Genomic DNA, 19,006 nt, shown 5'->3' with positions numbered 1-19,006 from the left:
GGCTGAGTAGTATTCCATTGTGTGTATGTGTGTGTGTGTATATATATGTATATATATATATATATATACATATATATACATCTTTTTTACCCATTCATCTGTTGATGGGCACCTGGGCTGCTTTCAAGTCTTGGCTATTGTGAATAGTGCTTTGATAACATAAGGGTATACATATCTTTTCAAATTAGTGTTTCTAAGTTGGATTTTTAAATTTTATATAGTTGTGCAACCATCCCTGTAATCCAGTTTTATAACACAGCTATCACCTCCAAAAGCTCCATTTTGCCCATATGCAATCAATTCCTGCTCTCACCCTAAGCTCCAGGCAACCACTCATCTGCAAATATCTTTAGTCTTGGCTTTTCTAGAAATTTCATATAAAAGGAATCATATAATACGTAGTCGTTTGTGTCTGGTTTCTTTCACTTGGCATAATTTGGAGAAAAGGCATCGTCTATGTTGTTGAATGTATCAGTACTTTGTACCCTTTATTATTGAAAAGTATTCCATTGTATGGATGCACTGCTTGATGAACAAAATCTGTTCCCTGCTTGATGGACATTTGTATTGTTTCCAGTTGGTGACTATTATGAATAATACTGTTAAGAACTCTCATGTACAAGTATTTTTGTGGACATATGTTTTAATTTCTCTTGGGTAGATATCTAAGAGCTGAATTGCTGGATTATAGTTTAAGTTTATATTTAACATTTTAAGAAACAGCAAAACTATTTTCCAAAGTGACTGTACCATGTTACATCCCTATCCACAGTGAACGGGGGTTCCAGTTTATTACATCCTAGCCAATACTGAGGACTGCCACATTTTTTATTATTATGGCTAGTCTTGTCTGTGTGCAGCGGTATCTCACTGGAATTTAATGAGTAATGACATTGGGTGTATTCTCATACATGTATTAGGTATTTATCTTCTTTGTAGAAACGTTTGTCCAGGTATTTAGCTCATGTTTTTTATTTAGTCATTTGTATTCTTGTTATTCAGTTGATACAAGTCCTTTACTGAATATATGATTTGCAAGTATTTTCTTCCAGTCTGTGACTTGTCTGTTTATTTTCTTAATGATGTGACCTTTTATTTTTGAAGCACAAATGTTTTAAGTTTTGAAGTAGTATAATTTATCAATTTTTTATGCACCATGGTTTTGGTGTAATACCTAAGAAATTTTTACCTAACCCAAGGTCACAAAGATCTTCTTATGTTTTCTTCTATAAGTTTTATAGTTTTGTCTCTTACATTTAAGTTTTTGACCCATTTTGAGTTAATTTTTGTGTACAGTGTGGGGTATGGTTCTAAATTCATTTTTTTCATTCATTTCATTTCTATCCAATTATCCATATAGCACCGTTTGTTGAAAAGTCTGTCATTTCCCCCATTGAATTGCTTTGGTAGTTTGCCAACAATCAATTAGCTGTTAATGTGAGGATTTATTTCTGTACTCACTAGTTGGTTACATTAACCTATTAGTGTGTTTTCACACTCCACTCTATATTTGGTGCCCATAGCACCAGAAGTTGCTGGATATTTTGGCCATCCATGAGCTGGTAAAACTGCTGTTTCTGTTAACTGCGATGGGGGAGGGGTGGAATTGGCATTATGCATAAAGGCCTCATATTTTCACTGTTGTTACACAAAGCTATGCGATCTTTTTGAGAATAAATGCCTCTGAAGTTGCTGTCTTCTTTGGGCAGTTTTCAGAGCCCTGAAATGGTTATTTTTAATAATTTTGCCTAGCTTTATGTATGATATGTGGAAGGGACGCTATGATCGCTTCACATAGTCATAGCTGGAAGTCCCTCCCCAAGACTGATTTTTAGGGAGAAGAATGTGTTTGTTGGACCTCGTCTTAGCACATCTACTCATAGGAGTTTCTTGAAACTATATTGTAAGGTAATCTCTGGAATATCTGAGTCCATATGACAATTTTAATCTACATATCTGCTCCCTCCAGAATGTCACCAAAACAGCAGTAATGGAATAAAAATAATAATAATCTACAATGATAGAGAAAATAGAAAAGAAGCAACAAAAAAGCACCTACAGATAACCCAGTGTAGTGAAGGCAAAAAGGCCCACATTAAAGCCATATTACTGAAGTTTCAGAATACAAGGTATAAAGAAATGCTCCTAAAAGCTTCCAGAGAGAGGGAATAAAATATTCTGAACAAGCATAGAGAATTTGAATGACATCAAACTTCTCAACAGCAACATCAGAAGCTGGAAGAATATAGAAAAATATTCTTACACCTCAGGGTGAGCATTACGTTCAATCTGGGATTCTATACCCAGCCAAAATATCACACAACTTGGAAGTAGAATTATTGTATTTTCAGACATGCAAAGTCTCAACAACATATCTGCAGTTTCACTCACTTTCAGGAAACTGCTGTAGAACATGTTACAACAAAATGAGGGATGAAACCAAGGGAAAAAAAAGATGTGGCTACAGGAAAAGGAGTTGTAATGCAGATTCCTAGACAATGGTGAAGACAAGTCCCAAGATAACAGTTCTACAGCAAGCCTAAAGAATACCTGATCTAGATGGAGCAAGAAGCTCGAGGGTTGCAGAAGAAGTATTTTTCTGAGAAAAGCAATGGAAACTGATTGAACACCTTAGGTTTTCAACAGAGCTGACAAATCTTAAAAAATTAGTAGTTACTATGGTATTGGTACATAAACAGCTGTGTAAAAGAAAACAATACAATTATTTAACTTTGTGAAAACAAAATCAGTACGTACAAGAAATAAAATGTAATAATTAGAGTCATTATAATATAAACATTGAATATTGTATTAAGACAATGTTATTAAATTACAAAGATAAAAAGAAAGGAAATGTGTGTGGAAGAGGATGTAGGACGAGTGATGAAAGAGAGAGAAATCTCCGTCTTCCATACTAAAGAGTCAATGAATATCTAAATTGAAAAAAATCGAATTACATCAATATAAATTTGTTATTAAAAAATATAGAGAAGATAAAAGAAGCGGCACTAAAATTATTAAAATAGTTTCCCTACGGGAGCAAGAATCAGGAACGGAGCAGGAACAGCAAAAGGCTTCTGTTTAATCTCATAAGCCTATTAAAACCATTTGATTTTTTTTAAATATGCTTTTATAAATATGCAATTAAAATGTAAAAAATAATAAAATAATTTTGTTTGTTTGTTAGCATGTTTCTTTCTAAATATGTGAAATTTTAAAAGCCATTCTACTAATTTCTGTTTTTTACAAGCTGCATTAAATTAACTTAACCCACAGGAGAGAACTTTAATCCAATAAGAGACTTATATGAATGGACAAAAATAAAACCAAGTCCAAAGTTGAGTTATACCACTTTGTCGGGAAATTCCTTCAGGAGACAAGGTTGTCAGTTTGTTGCTATCCTGTTTTAACCAGGAAAACATTTCTGCCTTAGGATATGTTTGTTTCATATCCTGTATTTTATTTCCCTCCAGATATCATCTAAGCTGGATGCACGATAATTAAAATGCGCAAGAGGAGATGTCGCTCAGTCTCTGTCAGGCCCTAAAAACGTTTTGATGTGTCATTCCTGCCAGTAACTGTGGATGAATATCACAGAATGGTGTATTAGTTTCCTAGGGCTGCCATGACAAATTACCACAAACTTAATGTCTTAAAACAACAGAAATTTATTATCTTACAGTTCCGGAGGCCAGAAGTAGGAAATCAGGGTGTTAGCAGGGCTCAGCTACCTCTGAAGTCTAGAGGAGGGTCCTTCCTTACATCTTCTAGTCTCCGGTGGCTACAGGTGTTTCTTAGCTTGTGGCTGCATAACTTCAATCTCTGCCTCTGTCTTCACATGGCCTTCTCCTTTCGTCCCTGTGTCTCTCCTTTGGTGTCACTTCTAAGAACACTTGGCATTGGATTTAAGGCCCACCCAGCTACTCCAGGATTATTTCATCTTAATTTCCTTAGCTTAATTACATCTGCAAAGACCCTATGTGCCAAATAAGGTCACATTCACAGACTCTGGGATTAGGATGTGGACATCTCTTTTTTTTTTTTTGAAGTACAATTGACGTACAATATTAGTTTCAAGTGTACGTCATAGTGATTCGATGTTTATGTACATTACAAAATGATCACCACAATAAGTCTAGTTATCATCTGTCACCATACAAAGTTATTACAATATTATTGACTATATTCCCTATTCTGTACGTTACATTACTATGACATTTATTTCATAACTGGAGGTTTGTACTTCTTAATTCCCTTCACCCATTTTGCCTGCCCTCCAATCCTTCCCCACTCTGGTAATTACCATCTTGTTCTCTGTACTTATGAGTCTCTTTCTGTTTTGTTTTGTTTATTCATTTGTTTTGTTTTTTAGATTCTGCATATAAGTGAAATGATATGGTATCTTTCTTCCTCCATCTGACTTATTTCACTTAGCATAATACCAAGTCCATCCATGTTGTTGCAAATGGCAAGATTTCATTCTTTTTTATAGCTGCATAATATTCTATTGTGCATGTGTGTGTGTATACACCACAACTTCTTTATCCATTTGTCTATCTACAGATACTTAGGTTGCTTTCATATCTTGGCTGTTGTAAATAATGCTGCAATGAACATAGAGGTGCATGTATCTCTTTGAATTCGTGTTTTTGTTTTCTTCAGATAAATACCCAGAAGTGGAATTCCTGGATCATAAGGTAGTTCTATTTTTAATTTTTTGAGAAAACTCCATACTGTTTTCCATAGGGGCTGCACCAATTTATATTCCCACAAATAGTATATGAACGTTCCCTTTTCTCCACATTCTGGCCAACATTTGTTATTTTTTCTCTTTTTTATAGTAGCCATTCTGACAGGTGTGAGGTAGGATGTCACTGTGGTTTTGATTTGCATTTCCCTGATGATTAGTGATGTCGAGCATCTTTTCACATACCTATTGGCCATCTGTATGTCTCCTTTGGAAAAACGTTTATTCAAGTCCTCCACCCATTTTTTTTTTTTAAGAAGAAGAAGATTAGCCCTGAGCTAACTGCTACCAATCCTCCTCTTTTTGCTGAGGAAGACTGGCCCTGAGCTAACAACCGTGCCCATCTTCCTCTACTTTATATGTGGGACGCCTACCACAGCATGGCTTGCCAAGTTGTGCCATGTCCACACTCAGGATCTGAATTGGTGAACCCTGGGCAGCCAAAGCAGAATGTACGCACTTCACCGCTGCGCCACTGGGCCGGCCTGCCTCCGCCCATTTTTTAATTGGTTCTTTTTTTGATATTAAGTAGTATAAGTTCTTTATATATTTTGGCCTCTCTATTCTATTCTACTGATCTGTGTGTCTGTTGTCTTGCCAGTACCATACTGTTTTCATTACTATAGGTTTGTAGTATAGTTTGAAATCAGGGAGCATAATACCTCCAGGTTTGTTCTTTCTCAAGATTGTTTTGGTTATTCAGGGTCTCTTGTGGTTCTGTACAAATTTTAGCATTCTTAGTCCTAGTTCTACGAAAAAGGCCATTGGCATTTTGATGAGAGTAGCATTGATTCTGTAGATTGCTTTGGGTAGTATGGACAGTCTAACAATATTAATTCTTCTAGTCCATGAGCACAGAACATCTTTCCATTTGTTTGTGTTGTTTTCAGCTTCTTTCATCAGTATCTTATTGTTTCCAGAGTACAGGTGTTTCTCCTCCTTGGTTAAATTTATTCCTAGTATTTTATTCTTTTTGATGCAATTGTAAATGTGATTGGTTTTTGTTTGTTTGCTTGTTTTTGGTGAGGAAGATTGGCCCTGAGCTAACATCTGCACCAATCTTTCTCTATTTTGTATGTGGGACACTGCCTCAGCATGGCTTGATGAGCGGTGTGTAGGTCCATGCCTGAGATCTGAACCCGCAAACCCTGGGCTGCCAAAGTGGAGCACATGAACTTAACCACTACACCACCAGGCTGGCCCCTAAATGTGATTGTTTTTTTAATTTCTCCTTCTGATAGGTCATTATTAGTGTATAGAAATGCAAGAAATTTCTGTCCATTAATTTTTTACTCTGCAACTTTACTGACTTTATTTATTAGTTCTAATAGTTTTTTGGCCAAGTCTTTAGTGTTTTCTATATATATTATGTCATTTGCAAATAGTGATAGTTTGACTTCTTTTCCAATTTGAATGACTTTTCTTTCTTTTTCTTGCCTACTTGCTGTAGGTAGGCCTTCCAATGCTATGTTGAATAAAAATTGGGAGAGTTGGCATCTCTGTCTTGGTCCTGATCTTAGATAAAAGACTATCAATTTCTCACTGCTGACTATGATGTTTGCTGTGGGTTTTTCATATATGGCCTTTAGTACATTAAGGCATGTTCCTTCTATACCCACTTTCTTGAGAATTTTATCACAAATGGATGTTGAATTTTGTCAAATGCTTTTTCTGCATCTATTAAGATGATCATATAATTTTTATCTTTCATTTTGTTAATGTGATGTATCACATTGATTGATTTGTAGATGTTGAACGATTCTTGCATCCCTGGAATAAATCCGACTTGATGGTGGTGTGTGATCCTTTTCAAATATTATTGAATTTGACTTGCTAATATTTTGTTGAGGACTTTTGCTCATCAAAACCTGATGTTCACCAGGATGTTGGCCTGTAATTTTGTTTTCTTGTGGTGTCTTTGTCTGATTTTGTAATTAGGGTAATGCTGGCCTCACAATATGAGTTTGGAAGTATTCTTTCCTCTTCAATATTTTGGAATAAATTGAGAAGGATAGCTATTAACGTTTTTTTAAACGTTTGGTAGAATTTATCTGTGAAGCCATCTGGTCCTGGACTTTTGTTTTTTGGGAGTTTTTCAATTACTGATTCAATTTCATTACTTGTAATAGGTCTATTCAGATTTTCTGTTTCTTCATGATTCAGTCTTGAAATGTTGTATGTTTCTAGGAATTTAATTTTCCTAGATTTTCCAATTTGTTGGCATATAATTTTTCATAGTAGTCTCTTATGCTCTTTTGTATTTCTGTAGTGTCAGTTGTAACTTCTCCTCTTCCATTTTTTATTTTATTTATTTGAGCCTCTCTCTTTTTTACTTGATGAGTCTGGGTAAAGCTTTATCAATTTTGTTTATTGTCTCAAAGAATCAGCTTTTAGTGTCATTGATCTTTTCTATTGTTGTTTTTTTTTTGGTGTCTAGATCATTTATTTCCACTCTGATCTTTATTATTTCCTTTCTTCTACTAATTTGGGGCTTTGTTCTTGTTCTAGCTCCTTTAGATGTCAAGTTAGACTGTTTATTTGAGGTTTTTCTTGTTTCTTGAGGTATACCCATGTTGATATGAACTTCCCTCTTAGAACTACATTTGCTGTGTCCCGTAGATTTTGGAAAATTATGTTTCCATTTTCATTTATCTCAAGGTATTTTTATATTTCATCTTTGATTTCTTCATTGAACCATTGTTTTTTAAGTAGAAATTTTTTTTAGTCTCCACGTATTTGTGTTTTTTCCAGTTTTTATCTTGCAATTGATTTCTAGTTTCATACCATTGGTCAGAAAAGATATTTGATATGATTTCAATATTCTTAAATTTATAGAGATTTGTTTTGTGGCCTAACATGATCTATCCTTGAGAATGTTCTACGTGCACTTGAAAAGAATGTGTATTCTGCAGTTTTTGTATGGAATGTTCTTATATGTCTACGTCCATCTGGTCTAATATGTCATCTAAGGCCAACGTTTCTTTATTGATTTTCTGTCTGGATGATCTATCCATTGATATACATGGGGCAGTAAAGTCTTCTGCTATTATTTGTATTACTGTCAATTTCTCCTTTTATGCCTGTTAAGATTTGCTTTATATATTTAGGTGCTTCTATGTTGGTTGCATATAAATATTTATGAATGTTATATCCTCTTCTTAGATTGATCCTTTTATCATTATGTAATGCCTTGCTTTGTCCTTTGTTATAGTCTTTGTTTTAAAATCTATTTTGTCTGATATGAGTATTGCTACTTCAGGTTTCTTTTTGGTTCTATTTGCACAGAATGTCTTTTTCCATCCCTTTAGTTTCAGTCTGTGTGTGTCTGAGGTGAGTCTCTTGTAGGCAGCATTTTTTTTTTTTTTTGAGGAAGATTAGCCCTGAGCTAACATCTGCTGCCAATCCTCCTCTTTTTGCTGAGGAAGACTGGCCCTGAGCTAACATCTGTGCCCATCTTCCCCTACTTTATTTGTGGGATGCCTACCACAGCATGACCTGACAAGCAGTGTGTAGGTCCGCATCCGGGATTAGAACCAGCGAACCCTGGGGCACCGAAGTAGAATGTGCGAACTTAACCACTGCACCACCAGGCCGGCCCAATGTAGGCAGCATATAAATGGGTCTTGTTTATCCATTCATCCTCCCTATGTCTTTTGACTGCAGCATTTAGTCCATCTACATTTAAAGTAATTATTGATAGGCAGGTACTTATTGCCATTTTGTTAGTTGTTTTCTGGTTGTTTTTGTAGTTCTTCTCTGTTCCTTTCTTCTTCTCTTGGTCTCTTCCTTTGTGGTTTGATGGTTTTCTTTAGTGTTATGTTTGGGTTCCTTTCTCTTTATTTTTTGTGTATCTATTATAGGATTTTGGTTTGTGGTTACCATGAGGTTCATATATATTGACGTATGCATATAGCAGTCTATTTTAAGGTGATAGTCGCTTAAGTTCGAACACACTCTAAAAGCATTACAGTTTTACTCCCCCCCCATGCATTATGCTTTTGACATCATATTTTACAAATTTTATTTTGTGTATCCCTTAACTACTTACTGCAGTTATAGCTGATTTTACAACTTTTGTCTTTTAATCTTCATACTATCTTTTTAAGTGGCTGGTCCATTACCTTTACTAAATATTCGCCTTGCCAAGTGAGATTTCTGTCTTTCATATATGTTCTTGTTTCTAGTTATGGTCTTTTTTCTTCTGCTTAAAGAAGACCTTTTAACATTTCTTATAAGGCTAATTTAGTGGTGATGAACATCTTAATTTTTGCTTGTCTGGGAAACTCTCCTTCAACTCTGAATGATAACTTTGCTTGGTAGAGTTTCTTAGTTGTAAGTTTTTTCCTCTAAGTACATTAATTTTATCATGCCACTCCTTTCTGGCTTGCAAAGTTTGTACTGAATAATCAGCTCATATTCTTATGGAGTTTTCCTTTTATGTGACTTATTGTTTTTCTCTTGCTGTTTTAAGATTCTCTATCTTTACCTTTTGCCATTTTAATTATGATATATCTTGGTGTTCATCTCTTTGGGTTCATCTTGTTTGGGACTCTCTGTGATTCCTGGACCTAGTGTCTGTTTCCTTCTCCAAGTTAGGAAAGTTTTCAACCACTACTTTTTTGCTCTGAATAAGTTTTCTGCCTCTTTCTCTCTTCTCCTTCTGGGACACCCATAGTGTAAATGTTATTACTCTTGATGTTGTCTTAGAGGTCCCTTAAACTATCTTCATTTTTAAAAATTATTTTTTCTTTTTGCTGTTCTGATTGGCTGATTTCCATTATTTTGTCTTCCAGATTGCTGATCCATTCTCTATCATCTAATCTGCTGTTGATTCCCTCTGGTATATTTTTCATTTCAGTTATAATATTCTTTAGCTGTGATTGGTTCTTTCTTATATTTTCTAACTCTTTGTTGAAATTCTTACTGTGTACATTCATTCTACTTCAGAGTTCAGTAAGCATCTTTATGATCATTGCTTTGAACTCTTTATCAAGTAAATTACTTGCCTCTCTTTCATTAGGGTTTTTTTTCCCTGAGATTTCATCTTGTTCTTCCATTTGAAACAAATTCCTCTGTCTCCTCATTTTGTTTGACTTTCTGTGTTTGTTTTTATGAATTAGGTGAAAACAGCTACTTTCCTGCTCTTGAAAGAGTGGCCTTGTGTAGGAGATGGATATATCTTTTATGGGGCCACCATTGAACCCATGAGAAATGGGAAGAAGAATAACAGGGGGAAAATATCACCTGTTATTCACTTTAGTGGCATGTCATACTTGGATAAGCACAAAGCTAAGCCTGGAATTTCAATGTCTTGGGAAATGGAAGGTCAAAAATTCAGGAAAATCTGGAATTACAGAGACAATTTCATAAATCAGCCGCTGATTCTTATCTTTCTAGCTTTACCATTAACCTCATCCAATTATATACTAGCTAAAAACTTGCTTGGCTTATTGTCTATTTCAAAACAATATTTTAAAGAAAAAGCAGCATTGTCCTGTAGTTCTTCACTTTCCAGATAACAGAGAGTGAGCTCTTCTAAGTCACCATAGCAATCTTTCTGGTGGGCATTAGATATTTTTCAGACACTAAAAATAATACACTGAACATAATTTGACATCTTCCTTCTATTTATTCAATCATCTCTCAAATTTTAAAATTTATGTCATTTATTTATTCCATTCCATATTTATTGGGTTACCAAGGAACTTGTACAAAGTTTTTAAACAATAGCTGCAGGCTCACAATTTTAATCCATATACACCATCCCCTACAATGATTCACAGACAGGGTCGTATGAATACTTTCTTCACATTATTTTTCTTTTCTTCAGCAACAAGTTTCTTATAAAATTAGTCTAGACCCCCACTGCCTTACCTACCATCCCATTCAATTTTAACTGCATTCTTGTTTAAACACTGTTTAGAACCCTTAAGAAGAAGTATAGCATGCTCCTAGGTGCTGAGAGTGAGTAAGTAAGAGACATTTGGGTCAATAAAAGTGAGTGTTATTGTTATTATATTTTTTATTACTATGACTATTCAGTAATAATTTTCCCAGTGGTCATAAGACTCTACGTCACTCCCTTCCTCTTATCTTTATAAGCTCTCTCCACTAAATGGTCTCTTTCCTTTGTAAGTTTCTACTTATAAATTATTGACTCCTGACTCCCATGGCTTGCTCTCAACCTCATCTTATGCTTCTATGCACTAATTGCCACCAATGATATGTTTAAAATTTCTTGTCCTTTGGCTTTTATGACATTTTTCTACCTCTCTGATTTATTTCCTAGCCCTTCCTTCTCCTGGCCCCTGAATATAGACTCTCTCAACATTTATACTCTTGAACTTTTCTCACTCAACATTCTACCTTCATCTTTAAGCTTTATACCTATGACTCTCAAATTAAAATATCAAATTCTAGATATTTGAATCTGCATCTGCATTCCAAAATGCCTGCCTATAATCTTCATCCTGTTATTTCCCTGACCCTTAAACTCACCCAGCCTCATTATTTTTCCCTCAAAACTAGTTCTTTCCTTAACCATATTTTCTTAGTAGCAATAGTGTTTTTCCAGTCATCCAGATTGAAGCTGCAAAGTGATTTTTAAGATCACATTTCTGGGTAAATCCCAGCTAAAAATAGAGCAGACCTCTCTGGTCTATGAAAGTCCTCTTCTTTGAATATCCACCTATTTATAAGCTCCCCATATTTATCAATGAGGAATAAAGGGAAGTATAATTCCCAAGTGAGATGAGAAAAAAATCAACTCTGGAGACCAGAGTCTCCATAAGAAAGGAGAGCACAATCTGACTGCAATATATGAATTATTTAAAAAAAATTTCTTCTCATCTGTTGCTCTCAACATTCAGTGAGTTACCAAACCATATACCTTTGTCTCTTTTCAAGGGTCAAAAGGGATGAGTACACAGATTGAGCTCTAAAGATGTTCATCACAGAGTTATTTATGTTAATAATATTAGAAACTTTAAATTCCCAACAATATAGCACTGATTAAATAATTGTTTTATATACAAAATATTTGATGAAATAATCTGAAGCAATTCAAAATTTGGTATAATAGTCTAATCATTAATATTTGTTATTGTTAGTGCCATCAAGTTGATTCCGACTCCTAGTGCCTCTGTGTACAGTAGAGTGAAACCCTACCTGGTCTTTGTTACACCATTCTCTCATCTCTGGTGCTATATCAGACAGTGCTCCATTGCTATTCACAGGGTTTTCATGGCCAATTTTTTCGGAAGTGTGTGGCCAGGTCCGTCGTCCTGGTCTGTCTTAGTATGGGAGCTGTGCTGGAACCTGTCCGCCATGGTTGACCCTGCTGGTATTTGAAATACTACTGGCATAGCTTTCAGCATCACAGCAATATGCAGCTGCCACAATATGACAACTGACAGATGGGTGGGTGGTGTGGTTCTCTGACCAGGAAATGAACCTGGGTCACAGCGGTAAGTGCGCCAAATCTTAACCACTAGACAATGAAGGCTGGCTTCATTAATCTGGAAAGATATTTATATGCATTGTTGAGTTTAAAAAAAAAGAGGTTGGAAAGAACAAGAGTAGGATATCCCAAGAAAGAATAGCGAGGACTGTTATTTGCTTCAAACTGTTACCAGTAGATTTCTATATATAGGTGTAATGAATGTATTTTCATTGCATGCCATGGAATGCTTGAAAAAGAAATTTAAAAAAGTAGATTTAGAATAGTCTAAATCACTTAAAGAATACCTATTTTCAAAGAAAATAGAATTCAGAAAGTACATTAAATATCAAGTCCAAACTCACTTTATGTGCTTTGTGGCAATTGAAGTTGAGTGATTTGCTCCATGTCATACATCTGGTTATGACAGACATGATATTTGAGGCTTCTAACACCATTCTATTAATTCCCACTATTTTCCTATCATTGTTGACATGACGAATGCATCCACTTTGGACGTTTTAAGTGAAAAAAATGTGTGAAAATTAATCTATCCTCAAAGCTCGAGAATATTCACCTTTATGGAAACCAAATAGCATTTTAAAAGAGGAATTTGGGCGCATAATTTGTGTTTGAATTTCTTTTGTCCTTTTTTCAATGGATGATATTAGTCAGGGTTCTCCGGAGATACAGAACCAACAGGACATATCTATATTTATATCAATATCTATACCCATATATATCTATTTATTTATATACCTATATCTATGTCTAGAGAGACAAAGACTTATTATAAGGACTTGGCTCACACAATGATGGAGGCTGAGAAGTTCCATGATCTGTCGTCTGCAAGCTGGAGGCCCAGGAAACTAGGTGGCACAGTTTCAGTCCAAGTCCAAAGGCCCAAGAACCGAGGGCTGATGCTGTAAGCTCCAGTCCAAGTGCAGGAGAAAACCAAAGTCTCGGGGCCACCAGTAGGACAAAGAGCGAATTCTTCCTTCCTCCACCTTTTTTTCTATTTGGAGCTTTAACAATTGAATGAGGCCTACTCACAGGAGGGAAGCCAATCCCTTTTGCTCAGTCTACCAGTTCAAATGCTAATCTCATCTGGAAACACCCTCATAGACATGCCCAGAAACAACGTTTAGCCAAATATCCAGCGCCCACAATCCAGTCAAATTGACCATAAAATCAACCATCACAGTGACCTTAGGCAAACTGCTTAACTTTTCTGAACCTCATGTACTTCATATGCAAAATAGGAGGATTATCATCTGTTCCACAGGGCTATGCTAAAGCTTAAGTAAGATAAACTAAAATTAAGAGACCAACCTTATCCTTGCACATAATGACTATTCAATCGATGCCAGTTCCTTTCCCTCCCTCTCTCTGTGCTGCTTATGAAAAGATCAGCTCAGTTATACTATAAGCCTATTGTTATGGGTTGAATTGTCTCTTCAGCCAAAAAAATTCATATGTTGAGGACCTAACCCCCAGTACCTCATAAGGTAACCAGATATGGAGATAGCGTCTCCAGAGGTAATCAAGTTCAAATGAGGTCATTAGAGTGAGCCCTAATCAAATATGACAGGTATGCTTATAAAAAGGGAGAAATTTGGACACAGAGACACACACACATGGAGAACTCCATGTGGAGATTGCAGTTATGTTGTCACAAGCCAAGGAATTACCAGAAGCTTTGAGACAGGCCTGGAACAGATCCTTTCCTAGCACCTTCACAAGGAGCATAGCCTGCCAGACTTCTAGCCTCCAGATCTGTGAGACAGTAAGTTTTTGTTGTTGAGACCACTCAGCTTGTGAGACTTTGTTCCAGCAGCCCTAGGAATACATCTGCATTTCTTAGATTGACCATTACTGGTAATGACATCTCTGAGGGATAATCTTTATTAGTCTTTATTAAGATCTGTAAGGTCCTTCTTTGCCCACTTCAAGGAAAGTAGATCCAAAACCTCTTCTAGCCCAACTCTTAGTCAACATACCTTTCTAAGAATGGAGAAGGCAAGGCATCTCCCTGCTATATGTGATTCTGGTTCCAGTTTTTCAGTATCTTACTACGACTGGGTTACTCACACAGGTCATGGGTCGATGGAACAAATAGGTAGGCGGACAGGCAGATGGATGGATGGTTGGATGGATGGATAGATAGATCCATAAGTGTAGAAAGAGAGAGAGAGAGATCTCTATTTCCACTCTTGTTTATATGTGTATATCTGTAGCTACATATCTATATCTATACATATCCTTCTTTTTAATAAACATAATGCCATGTTTTTCCCTCCATTTTATAAAAACTTGCTACAAACATCATTTTACTAAAATTGTCACATCACACTCTCTCCTACATTTGTGCTTTTATGACTTACCAACCATTGACTTGTTGTTAGTTAATTGATGCCCCTCCCCCTTTTTGCCATACCATTTCAAATAAAGCCATGGCCACATTTCAAAATACTTCCTTAAATAGCACACCAGAAGAGCAATTACTAGGCTAAAGGCTATAAACATTTTTAAATTTCTTGATACTTACTGGCAAATTGCTTTGTAGAAAAGCTGATGTTCCTTCCTTTTGGGTTTAATCCCAAAACAATTATTTGTAGCAAGGGAAGGAAATAAGGTCATGGGGAGCAGTGAGAGATTTACTGTTCAACTGCCACAAACAGGTCATGAATATTTCCTTATGAAAAAGCTCAAAGCCGTGCATAGTGCTTACATAACATGCAGGTAATTCAGGAAATCTCTGGTTCAATCTTTCCGGAACCCAATATTTAAATACAATGTAGGGGATTAAATTGTCAGCTCATGTACCAAGCAAAAGGCATCTCTCTCCTCTCTGCTCTGTGGGATGTTTCTACTGACCTGCACACTTGAGTGTTTAGTTCAGAGATAATTTTCAATAAACTGTTGTCACTTGAAAATAAACAGTCTGGACAATGTATGGTCCATTTGGAATACTGAGAAAATAAACAACCTAGGATATGCTTCTTTCCCGTCTCTGCAGCCCTTTTTTGGAATGTGCGCTCCAGATACTTCACTTTCTTCCCCAAAGCAGAAAGTTTTATTTAAAATAAAGCTGTTTGTTTGGCTCTTCTGGGCGACCCTTTTTGGAAGAACCAGAGCAATGGGTGGCTTTGGAGCCCCACTTCGAAGGAACCAGTTCATCCTCCTGGTATTTTTTCTTTTGCAAATTCAGAGTCTGGGTCTGGACATCGATAGTCGTCCTACCGCTGAAGTCTGTGCCACACACACAATTTCACCGGGACCCAAAGGTGAGGAAGGACAAACAAAATTTTCTATTATAATAAATAAGCTTTCTTCCATCATCTCTCAACCCCAGTCTAGCTCTCAACGACTTTCTCTTCCCTCCTTCCTAGCATCCCCCCACTTTCCTTCTATTTTGGAAAATCAATGGCCTGTTACTTATTTTAAAATCTCTCTAGATGTTGGGTAAGAGAACATTGGGAGGAGGTAGAACCCCAGGCCAGGGATATGTTGCAACTCACCCAGGGCAGGGGGAAATTCCCTCTTCCGCACTGCTCCAAGAGAAGACACACAACCAGACATTAATCTTCAAAAATTCTCTCCTTTAGAGCATCTTTATTCTTGCACCGTCTTTATTCTAACCCTTTTCTCTTATTGATTCTGGTAAAGCTACTAGGCAAAATCTCAGTGCAGTAAAAATTAAATCCTTTGTATATGTCATAAATTAATAGGCTCTTGGTTTCCAAGGAAGAGAAAAATTTTTGTCAAGGATTGGAGGTATTTTTTAAGTGAACATTTCTTTATTTGAAAGCAGAGTCTTTGGGGCCAAGTGCCTTCAGCTGAAGGATGATAGAACATTGCAAAATGTTTTCAAGTAGAGCTAAGGTCTAAAAGTGCTTCAAGCAACTGGTTGATAAAAAATACTGCTGTTTTCCTGGTTTCAGCTCTGACCCTTTTGTTCTGAAGGTGGTCACTGCAGTGCAAATTGGGGCTCCCTCATTAGTAATTCGTGCTGTGTTTCTCCAGGCTATAGGGTGGAAGAATTGCAACGGCTTAAAATTTTAAGTAGAAAGAAACGGTCTTTAAAAAAAAAAAACCACAGAAATACATTGCCCTATGCTTGTCAGTTATTTAAATGTGTATTGCTTAAAGTGCATTTTTCTTAATCAGTGAATTAATTTCTTCCTAAGATTGCAATCCAAGTTTTAACCTTTGATACCATAAAATAAATGCAGGGAGGAACAATGAGACCTTGGGGCTCCCAAACAATTTCTTGGGTGAAGAAATGAATAATGCGAGGGCAAATGTTCAGAAAAGAAAGTTTTGATTAGAAATAAAAGTATTTACTTAAAACTATTACTGCATTTTCCATAGAGTATAGGAAACTTTGTATTTTTCCTGATGTGTCATGGAAAATGCTGAAAATTAAAGTTTTCTTTTTCTCTGAAAATGGAAGAACCCATTTAACCCATTTGAGAATAGCACCATCAAATAATTTTCCTTGCAGAGAAACTGCAACTTCCAAACTGGAAGAAGAATGGACAAAGTATGATTAAAATAACGTCCAAAATATAATGCAATCCAATTCAACAATTCTATTCATTCCCATTCAGCCAGCATATACTGAATACCTATTAAGTTCCAGGCACTATTTTAGGCACAAGAGATGCATTAAATTATATATATTAGTGTCATGAGCAATGGAGAGATAAATAATTTAGGAAGGAGAGCAGAGGGCAGTTACCATTTGTTGGATACTAGCAGAGTCCACCATGAGTCTTCTTTCCCTCATTTCTTTTCACAAAACTTCTCCCTTCCTGTTAGAAACCCAGCTAAGATTTCAAAGAATGGAAACCTCTTTAACTCTCTTCATTTGAGACTGTAGAAATTGTGAGATGACGACAAGCCAGAGATGCGGCAGAATGAAGTGAGTGCTCCTGGGGAAGAGAGACTCGGGAAGGGGCCCTCTAGAATCCTGGGATCCAGAACTAAGTCTGTTATGGACCTGATATGATTTCTTCTTCTTCCTCAAGAGTCTGGGGATTTTGCATCAAATGGATTCTGTTTCCTTCTTATTAAAGAGATTCCACATTTCTGGAATATACTGGATACCTACTAAGTCCCAGACATCATGTTAGACGCCAAAGGTTTCAGATTAAGGAAGAATTTGTCCTTGAATTTGTATTTTCATTTCAAGCTGAGTATAAGCTTGCAAACTCTTGGGGTCAGGGCCCAGTTAACTTATATTTTTCTTTGCAAATTGCCTCTATGTGCATGTTGAGCCACATGAGCTTCTTCATCACTGCCCCTCCTCTGCTCTAGGCACCGTGCTAGATGTTGTGGACGCAATGAAAACCAAGACATAGATTCTTGTCATCTCTCGAGATGTAAACCTGTCATCTACCTGACCTCATTACTTCATGAGCATGATGATGGTCCCCTCCCACCCCTGAACAAGGCAGATTTGCATATTTATCTCTATAAAATAAAACAAAACCTTAATAACTAAGTAAACATTTTAAAAGACTAGGTTATTGCTTCTGTTCAACATATTTTTCCTAAGAGCAAGCTGGTATATATTTTTCTCCATGGCTAGTTATCTCAATACTGTATTTACCAGCACTGTGCTCAGAAACTTCTAGATACTCTGAGAAACACACAATAAAATGTTTTCCCTAAACTCATTTGTGAGACTGGGAACTAAATAAATTATCTAGAGTTGCAAGTGGAAAATCTGTAATGTTAACCTGTCATGTGATACGTTATCCAGTATAGAGACACCATTTTTACTGCATTATTTCCCAAGTATGACAGTGGAAAGACTTCAGATTCAAACTGTTTGATCTTCGGTATGTTACACATATTTATGTTTCAGTTTCTTTATTTTCAAAATGAGGCTCATCATAGACCTGTTTGAAGGATAATAATCAATAATCAATGTAAACTTTAAGCTGTGTGGACATGATGAATAGACACAACACATTCCATCTTTCCTTCCTCTCCCTATCTATTTAAGTCTATTGAGTAACAATTTTGGGAAGAAGCGTTGTTCCAGTTATCAAAAAATGTTTGTTAAAACCATCTTTATTTTTTTTCTGTGCCTTAAACTTATTATTTTATGCTGCTTAGTGAGAAAATGTTCTCTTTTTTTTTCCCACTTTTGTGATTTCTTTAAACAATTTATGTAAAACTGACCTCTAGTGGTTTCACTTGGAAACAACAATGACAAGAAACTTCAAAGAAATGTGAAAAAGAATGATAAGACCAATAAGAAATATTTGGGTGACAATTCACAATTTCCAAGGAACTTTCAGATACATTATCTTTTTAATTTTCACAGTTGCCCTGCGCAGTAACAATTACTTTAAACTTAAAGATAAGGAAACAATCTCAATGCAGCCAAGTGGATTTCCCAAGGTCTTTCACGTAGATACGGCACAGTCCTGTAATTTGAACATAACCCCTGGCTTTCTGGCTTCAGGTCCAGGGTCATTCCATGACATCCACTGGTTTCTATTAGAATCAGATTTGAAAATACAGTTCCTCGATCCCTTTTTGATAAGAAATGGATTGGACAATGCCTAAGAACGTGGTGTTCATGCAACCTCACCACCCAACATTGTACTGGATACTAAATTATGTTGAAAGTGATGACACGCCTCCTCTTTGATAATTAACTCCACACCTTCATTATTTTGTTTGGAAGTTAACGATATTGCACCCTATTGCTAATTTTGGATTCCGCTAGCTTTTCAGTTTAGGAGCTTTTTCTTTCAATTACATTTTTTTTTTTTTTTAAGATTTTATTTTTTCCTTTTTCT

The 19,006-nt window shown here is 36.0% G+C and overlaps 1 protein-coding gene across 1 annotated transcript in view; it reads left to right on the top strand.

Annotated features, from left to right (window-relative positions):
* Positions 1-15,157: 15,157 nt before the first annotated feature.
* Positions 15,158-19,006, top strand: part of COLEC10 (collectin subfamily member 10) — a 38,972-nt gene continuing 35,123 nt past the window's right edge. The window contains exon 1 of the mRNA XM_046641698.1: positions 15,158-15,472. Coding sequence (XP_046497654.1) covers positions 15,217-15,472 — 256 coding nt within the window. The 5' untranslated portion in view covers positions 15,158-15,216. The remainder of the gene's footprint in view (positions 15,473-19,006) is intronic.

The sequence above is a fragment of the Equus quagga genome, chromosome 16, assembly GCF_021613505.1.
Source record: "Equus quagga isolate Etosha38 chromosome 16, UCLA_HA_Equagga_1.0, whole genome shotgun sequence".
Lineage (NCBI taxonomy): Eukaryota > Metazoa > Chordata > Mammalia > Perissodactyla > Equidae > Equus > Equus quagga.
Note: the sequence above shows the minus strand (reverse complement) of the source record. Positions and strands in the feature narration are given on the sequence as shown.